Source organism: Eschscholzia californica, unplaced genomic scaffold, assembly GCF_041429995.1.
Source record: "Eschscholzia californica isolate CP2 unplaced genomic scaffold, dmEscCali1.0.p SCAF_1, whole genome shotgun sequence".
In the NCBI taxonomy this organism is placed as follows: Eukaryota; Viridiplantae; Streptophyta; class Magnoliopsida; order Ranunculales; family Papaveraceae; genus Eschscholzia; species Eschscholzia californica.
In genome coordinates, this window is record NW_028238198.1 from 13,829,689 (window position 1) to 13,838,979 (window position 9,291).

General features: G+C 37.7%; 1 protein-coding gene across 1 annotated transcript; it reads left to right on the forward strand.

Moving 5' to 3' along the window:
• Positions 1–1,176: 1,176 nt before the first annotated feature.
• CSN5B (COP9-signalosome 5B) lies at positions 1,177–8,052 on the forward strand. Its single transcript, XM_086645035.1, has 6 exons — positions 1,177–2,045; positions 3,619–3,900; positions 4,066–4,213; positions 4,411–4,493; positions 7,510–7,590; positions 7,692–8,052. Exons 1-6 carry the CDS (start codon positions 1,626–1,628, stop codon positions 7,788–7,790), a joined length of 1,113 nt encoding a protein of 370 aa, XP_086501161.1. The 5' UTR covers positions 1,177–1,625; the 3' UTR covers positions 7,791–8,052.
• Positions 8,053–9,291: the final 1,239 nt, after the last annotated feature.

Below are 9,291 nucleotides of genomic sequence, written 5' to 3' on the forward strand. Positions count from 1 at the left end.
AGAAATTGTCTCAGGAAAAGAGGAGCATTCCCTGATTGACTTAGTCATACAACAACAAGTTGAGTTAACCAAGAAAGTCATTGCATTAGAAACCCCACTTCGGGGAATATAACCCCGCCTCCCCTCATCTAGGAGATACTCGAGGCGTAATGACCTGACTTCAAACGTCCGATTTCGGAGACTTACAACAACTCGTGGGTCCCATATATCCTTCCTCGTAACTACGTTAGTACTATGAAACTGAACACTATCGATGGATCAGTTCTGTGTCGGGGTTTCCCTGACACTTTTAAGGGTGTTGTCGTGTCCTGGTACGCCACACTGTATAAAGTCATTTGAGGATCTCGCATTTGTTTTTCCACCGCCTTCCAAACCCGTAAGATACCACAGACTTCCCTTGTTTGAGGATCCAAACAGAAGTGTGCCCACAAGACACGAGTTGTATCGTCGTATTTCCACAAGAATAAACGAATCCCTGGAATCGTATTCTCTAAACAAAACCCTGAACAATAATTATAATTTTGGTATATTCTGAATAAAATGAAAGTAATTGTACATATCGTAATTATTAGATGTATTAAATTTGAGCAGATATCAACCAAATAAGAAGAATATCCCCGCAATGTATCAATTCTCCTCGTCACCTTCTTGTAAGATAAGTCCAAGTCTATTTCATTCCTAAGAGAATCAATTACCAAGTAAAAGGAGAGCCTTTCAACAAAAAAAAGTTTTTCGACAAAAAAAGGGCAGTATAAGTTTCCGGGGCAATAAGTTTTGGGTGGAAACTATTTTTTTTGTTTCCTCCAAACACCACCCTTTCAATTTTATATTCTTTCTTCTTCTCCTCTCACCTCAACTAGAACCCCGACGACCTCCACCAAATTCCGGCGACTTCCACCGGATTCCGGCGACCTCAACTAGTTCTCTCTTATTTCTTTTTTCGTTATTCTTTCTTATCTCTCTTTTTTTCTCTCTTATCCTCTCTCCTTCTCACGAAAGTTCCGGCGAAGGGGATCTCCCTTCGTCGGAAACTCGTCTGGATCTGGCTCGTCCAGATCCAGACGCTATCGTCTGGTCTTCAGACGAAGGTTTCCGGCGAAGGGAAACCCCTTCGCGTCAACAACCCTTGGTTGGAGTGGTAAGAGGTATAATCTTCCACTTAGAGGTCAAGGGTTCGAGACACGCTGACCAATTCAAAAAAAAAAGAAACCCCTTCGCTGGAACTGCAACAAAAGAAAGAAAGAGAGGAAAAGAAGGGAGAAGGGAAGAAGAGAGAACAAGAGAGAGGCAGACAAAGGAGAAGAAAGAGAGAAATTCCGACCGGCTATGTGACTTGAGGAGGAGGGAGTGTTTTTTTTTTGGGTTTGCACCATCTTCCCCGAAAACTAATATGTTTTTCCCAAAACAGTGGCAAAAAAAAAAGTAGGAGGAGAGCCAAAGTTGATTAGATTATAGAAACGGACTAAATTAGAATACCATTCCAACAAGGGGGGGTATAAAAGTTATCCCTAATTTTAACGAAGAAGAAAGATCGGGGCTTCGGGTACCCTAGACTGGAAAGTTGGAAGGTTTTGCTTTCTCTTCAAAATTTCTAGGGTTAGGGTTTTTCTCCAAGTTTTCAAAAAATGGATTCTTTCTCTGCTTCGTCATCCTCATCTTCAGCTTTAATGGCACAACAAACATGGGAACTTGAGAACAACATAGTAAATATGGAATCACCACCATCTTCATCAGTTGATTCAGACTCTATTTACTTCTATGATGAAGCTGCTCAAGCGAAATTCCAGCAGGAAAAGCCATGGGTGAATGATCCTCACTACTTTAAACGTGTGAAGGTCTCAGCTCTTGCTCTTTTGAAGATGGTTGTTCATGCTCGTTCTGGTGGTACTATTGAAGTTATGGGTTTGATGCAAGGAAAAACTGATGGTGATGCTATTATTGTTATGGATGCTTTTGCTCTTCCTGTTGAAGGAACTGAAACTAGGGTTAATGCTCAAGCTGATGCTTATGAGTATATGGTTGATTACTCTCAGACTAACAAACAGGTATTCATTACTTATGCAATTTACATAAAAGATTTATGAAGCTATGAAAACCCTAGTTTATTCACAGGAAACTTAATCTGTTTTAACATTACATCTGCTGAAATTTCCTTTCAAGTTTCACCTTATAAGGAATCCATAAACTTCTATGCTAGTATTGTTATTTTTTTTTTACACTCTTTTGACATTCCTGTGATGTTTTAAGGTCTGAATGAATTTAATGAGGGAAAAAGGATAAGCAGACAGCTCCATACACGACCTTCACATGGTTGCTAACCCATTCTCGGCTAACATCTAGAAACGAAAGGATAAGCACTTGTCATAATTACATAATAGTTCATGAACCATACTGAGGATTAGGTTCTGTTCCACTTTATGACTTTGGATATAGCATTGTTCCGTAGGCTCAATATAACCTCATATGAGATTGGCCTCTGATTTGTTTGCCAAACTTTGATAGTTTCGTAATTTCATATCGGTTTAGACTCTCGTCTGCGAGTATGGGATACACCAACCTGTGTTGGAACTTCTAATAAACTACCAAACTCTCAAAGCTATCTGGAAAACATGCGAGAATGGGTTATTGAATGACTTTAAGTCCTCCTTACAGATAATGCATTTGTTAATGCTTCTTTGAAGGATCTAAGTTTAGTCTGATGCTTATGAGTATACATTTGGCTGACTGCAAAAACGTATAGCTAGGTGAGGTGTTTACTATTATTTGTTCCGCGCCCTGATTAGAGGAAGACAATTATTGAATGGTAACTTATTCTCTTCACTTGAGCAGCCCCTAATTTTAGGTTAACAACCATAGTATGATTTTATGTAAGAAATGGTAAGAATTGTCTGCTTTTACATTGTGAGATTACATCGGCTCTGTGGAACTTCTTCACTAATGCAAAAAAAACCAAGTGGACACCCCCAAGATCGGTTAGTGGCTTAATTTTTTCTTCGGGGACTACCTCAATACCAAAGAACTGGAAAAAAGCTTCTGTCTCTTTTACATTATGCTTTACGACGGAGCGTATGAAAAGCGAGAAGGGGGGGGGGGGGGGGGGGGTACAATTAAAGAGGATATCGTCATTTGTCCTATTGAGCCAAAATGAAAAGTTGGAATTTTTTTTATCTCTCTTTTAGGGATTTACTTTCAATTGGAGGCTATTTTTGGTACCAAGTAATTTTCAGCCAATCAGTCTATACCACTTTTTTTATAGTTATTGCTAGTTGGTGTGTATAGAATAGTTTTGACCTCTTAAAAAAACCATAGTGCCATTTCTAGTCCCATCTCCTTCTGGTCGAAAGCATTGAAAATTGGGTTAATGCTCGAGCTGATGTTGATAATGACGGGGCTGATTACATGCAGATGGCAAAAGAAGCTCAGTTATATACTCAAGGAATTATTAAGCATTCAGGCTAAAAGAAGCCATGTTTTATGTTGCGAGTTCTGATTCATGTATTGCTATTATTCTTATTAATTGTTGTTGTCATTTAACTATTACAAAGTTAACTTCCTCAACTAAAAACAAAAACTATTCTTTTATGTGTGTAACTCTTGTTGTTCATGTCATTATTATAGGCTGGGAGGTTGGAGAACGTGGTCGGTTGGTACCATTCACACCCTGGTTATGGATGCTGGCTTTCAGGTATAGATGTGTCAACACAGATGCTTAACCAGCAATTCCAAGAGCCTTTTTTGGCGGTTGTCATCGATCCTACAAGGACTGTGTCTGCGGGGAAAGTTGAGATTGGGGCATTCCGAACTTACCCTAAAGGCTATAAACCACCTGATGAGCCCGTTTCTGAGTACCAGACTATCCCTCTTAACAAAATTGAAGATTTTGGTGTACATTGCAAACAGGTCAATCTCTCTTTTTCTCCATTCTCTATCAAAAAAAAGTTGCATTATGAACCAGTAATGTAGTTCTTGCTAGTTGCTATCATTGTTAAATCTACTGATGTCAATCATAGTACACCAAAATGGTAATGAAAATTCTTAATAGTGAATAATTGCTATTCTTTGCAGTATTATTCATTGGATATCACATATTTCAAGTCTTCTCTTGATTGCCACCTCTTGGATTTGCTCTGGAATAAATACTGGGTAAATACACTTTCTTCATCTCCGCTTTTGGGAAACAGAGACTACGTTGCAGGGCAGATCTCAGACCTTGGTAAGTCCTAGTTTAGCATGGCTAGTATCTAACTTCTAAGGTGTGCTTTTTCTTACATTTTCACGTACCTAATTATAAATAGTCTAATTTTCATGGATGTAGTTAATTTGCATGTTCGACCTTGCTAGTTTGATTTGCAATAAAAAAATGTATGAGAATCTTATATGACTCTGATTATGTTCCTTTATGTTGTATAGCTGAAAAGCTGGAGCAAGCAGAAACTCAGCTACATTCACGTTTGGGTTCTTTTCTTCTACCATCATCACAAAAGAAGAAAGAGGTTAGTCCAGATCTACATGATATCCAATTATTTGGTTAGAGGCTGATGTTATTGGATTTTATTAGCATAACCTGTGGCCTTTTCATTTTTAAAGTTCTTCTAGTTCTTGGTGAGCTTGGTAGTAGTTTACTGATTGTCATGCAGGAGGAAGTTAGAATGAGTTTATGAATTGAAGGTGACCTTTTGGAAGCTAGACTTATAAGTTGTTTTTGCTTAAACAAGTCAAAAGCAATACAATTAGTATTAGAACCCTGACCTATCATAATTCATTTGAAGGTTAGGCTTTTAAAAGCCTCAAAATCAAAATCGCTTGGGGGCCACCTTCATGATCTATATAAAAATCATGTAGGTTTTTTGCCTTGTTATAACTTGGCAATTATAAATCTATGCCGTTGAAATATTTTAGGTAAATCAAAACCTTTCTTTTTAAAGAGTCTTTAGAAAATAAATGTTTAAAAATTAAAATGACTACCCCCTTCCTACAACTCACATTGTTTCTCTCTTCAAACTGCTTAAAACTTTCCCATTTAAAATTTTCACACGATTCTCAAACTCTTTCCTCTTTTATCTCTTCGAAAACCCCAATAAAATCTCTACTATTATTCTTTTAGAAATTACAATTATCATTTTTAATGTATTCTTGTACTACTTAAAGATCTCCAAATGACCAAAGTATATGACCATAACCTCGTGTAGCATGCTTATAGAAAATCCCGTGCCCTAGCATGAGCTATACCCTAGTATAGATATAATATACCCTAATGAGATATAATTTATCTATACTAGGGTATATAGCCCGTAGGGCACGAATTGTTTTATAAGCATGTTAGGCGAGGTTATGACCATATACTAAGGTCATTTGGAGATCTTCAAGTAGTAAAAATGATAATTGTATTTTTGAGAAGAACAATAGTGGAGATTTTATTGGGTTGTTTGAAGAGAGAGAAGAGGAAAGAGAGAGTATCGTGTGAAAACTTTAAATGAGAAGTTATTGGCAATTTGAAAAGAGAGACAAATGAAAGAGAGATTGTGTGAGATATTATAGGAAGTGGGGTAGTTATTTTGATTCTTTAAAAGAAAGGTCAAGATTTACCTAAAATAACTCAACGACATAGGTTTATGATTGGCAAGTTATGACATGACAAAAAACCTATGTGATTTGTTATATAGATATTATGGATTTTTTTTTTGAAACTATAGATATTATGGAATGACCATTATATATTAGTTAATAGTTACATAAATCAATAGATAAATCGTGATGAGTATATTACGGAATATACTTATTTGGATGAACAAGCATCAAAATTTACTATGGTGAATGGTCACTTTGAAGATACTGAGTCGAAGATGCCGATAGTGCAATGTCTGAAGTAATGAAGTGGCACCTTTCCAAAATTTAAACTCGGTACCAGGATCTGGCCACACTTCACCACCACCTTCAATCCGACATCATCACCATCTCACGGCCACCTCAACGACAGCATAAGTCTTCAACGACCTGGTGTATGAGTGTATTTCCCCATGCCCTCATCACAACTACAATTTGAGATTTGTCAAAAATACATAGTTGACACTTGACACTTGACACCGTAGAACTACTTCGGTTAGCAGCAGTGCCACTGTTCATTGTTGCTTCCACATCACCAGTTCCACCTTAACACCTTATCAACTCACTTTACTGTCAAGTTGGACCAAGTAGTCTGCTGCATAACCATCTTCGGGCGCAACTACCACCATCTTCACCACATCACCATAAGAAATATCAATGTCCGATGTACTTGCCACCATTGACAAATTATCATATCAATTAACTGTATTCTAAGTTAGCTCATGCAAAACTAATTATGACTTTCTAGCAGCTGAACTTCTAGAAGTTAAGTGCTTCTGTTTAATGTTCCCAAACCTCACTTAAGGGCATCAATTAGATGAACTAGGCAGACAAGGTGACGGCGACAAAGTGGCTTCTGTTTAATGTTCCTCAAAATTAATACTTTTTATTGGGTTGTTTAGGGCATCAAGTCAGCAGTCATTTAAATGTTTGGTTTTGTGCTCTTTCTTGTGTACTCATAACTGCCAAGTTAGCTAGAGTCATATTCTATTGTAGGCAATTTGGCTTTACCCTCTTATTTTTGTGGGTTACCAGTGGCATCTTTCTCCAAACACGCACTTGTCACGCTTCACAATCAACAGCCTCATACTTCTATAGCAACTATTGTAAGCATGAAGGCGCGCAACCAACATAATAGGAGCAACTTCTCATATTAGGGACAACTCCACGAATACACCACAAAGACAGAAGACGGAGATTGCCTGCGAGGCACACAACATGAAAAACCTCTTCATGACAGAGAGTATATTAATTGAAAATAAGAATGTTTTGATATCCTACTCGTTATCGTAATGGGATAGATGTTGACCCCGGAACTGTAAAAGGATTTGGGGAGAAGACTGAGCTTTGAAATTTTCTAACTACTAAGGTGGTAAGCCCTACCTTGGATGTGGTCGAACTTAACGTTCTGAAATCCAAAATGAATAGAAGTCTGAACTATTACCAATCTTTATGCCTGCTAGTTTTTTTTGTTATGTTCGTTACTTTAGAGCTATAAGTAAACCTAAAATCAGGAGGCTGTTAACTCATATCTCAATTATTTAGACTGTTTAGCAAACAACGTCTCTACGCCAGTATTCACCTGTTCTGCTCTAATGCCAGTTGAAACGTCTGCCCTTCACCGGTTCTGGATATGTTACAGCGAACTCGTAAAGTCGCTTATTACTGACTGTAATTTCCCTTTCCACGATTTTTCCGGTAATCCATTTTTGAGGGTCAATTTTAACATCTTCAAGAATTTTTGCATTTGATCTGTATCAATAAGTTACTTCCTATATTTCTTATGTTCAATTGGTCGAGTGTCTGTAGATTAGGGTTTGTTTTTCTTTTCAGATTTTGATTATTTTGGTTTCTTCCCTTGCCCAATTTTTACGTGTATCCATTTTCTTGCCTCCCCTCAAACAGCAAGATGATTCTCAACTCTCAAAAATCACTCGCGATAGCTCAAAGATCACAGTCGAGCAGGTGCACGGCCTTATGTCCCAGGTAACTAGCACCTGGTCCACTTATGCTTGCTTTTTTTTCCTTTATGTTTCTGAAATTTGTTATGCTTTCTATTTTTCACTGAGAAAGTACTTTTCTCTCAGGTTATCAAGGACACTCTGTTCAACTCCGTGCGTCAGTCCAACAAGGGTCGTGCAACGATTACTGAATCATCAGATCCTGAACCCATGGTTGAAACCTGACAACTTTAGCTTACTATTACAGCAGTGGGTAGAAAGGTACTTTTCAGACACTCTTTGCCTGCAGACATATTATCAGACTTTAAGTCATCTGTCAAAAGATGGGAGGTTCACCCTGGTATTATTTCAATTTTTGTTGAGGCAGGAATGTTATATCGATGTTTTAGTGCTCTCTTTAAAATGTCATTGTTCTGTTGACAACATCTATGAAATGAACTTCTTGGATTTTGATATTTAAGTACTCAAATATACTAGCTTCTGTCCATTTTCCTCTTAAAATTTCATTGTCGCCGGAGTTGAGACCTCACAAGAAAAACCTTATTCGATCAAATGGGATGGATCCGCTCTGACCTGGTTGGATCATGTCAGGCCCTGTTGGGTGGTCCGGCGGTTTTGTATTACTGTACCCTATCCAAAACCGCAAGCAACTACTCTGTATCTTGATAAGCAGAATTATAAAGGGTGTGTCTAATAAGAGGTGAGCCGTGAGCATCAGCGTATGCATAGCAACACTTTGTGGTACTTTTTGTGACACCTCTCTTGAGACTGTCGATTTCTTGCGTTGTTGCTAAGCAGCTGAGCATTTCTGCTAATGTTTGGTGGGTATTTCTTGGATTTATTAACGTCAAATTCTTCTTTCACACTAGTTCCCGTTTGAAAACAATCTACAAAGGATTTCAGATCTGGTTCGTTCCAATTGTGGTATTACGAGAACACAAAATCAAAACTTATAGAAGTTAATTTGTTGTAATTGGAGTAATATATGTGGGGTTTAACATATATAAAGTCGAATTTCGGATGTTTCTCTCTCTCAAGGATATAATGAAACGGAGGGAGACTGGATAAACATTTTTTCAATATAGTACTTCTTAGTACTAAAATAACTTATCTAAAAAAATAACTGTTTCCTTCTTAGTAATAACATAACTTATCTATAAATCCTTGTTAGAAATATAATAGATACTTTAAGAAAAAAATATAAAGAAATTGTAGGGGTCTAAAAAAAGGAGATGATAAATCTAAGGCCCAAAAAAGGAGCCCAAATACCAAATCCAACCCAATAGGGAATATTATCTAAAAAAAACCCAAAAAGTGATTTTACCTCTCTATCCCTCCAAAAGAAATGCTTACCACTTATATCCCTCACTCATTTCCCGCCAACAACAGGCTTTCTCTTTCTCTCCCTGACTTTGATTAGACCCGACCCACATGCAGCCTCTCCTCCTCTCTCTCGGCTTCCGCGCTCTCTCTCTCTCTGATTGAAAAACTCTCCACTATCTCCCTCCATCAAAACGATTCATCTCTATCTCTCTCTCTATTTCGATCAAACTCTCTCTCTTCATTCATACCGGTCCAACTCTATCTCTCTCTCTATCTCTTTTTCAAGCGAAACAACACAGCCATTAACGCCTCTTTCATCCGAAACGTTACCGGCGAATCTCTCTCAAGCAAACCTATTTAAGCAACCGGATCTACCCATTTCTCTCTCTATTTCGCTCTCTTT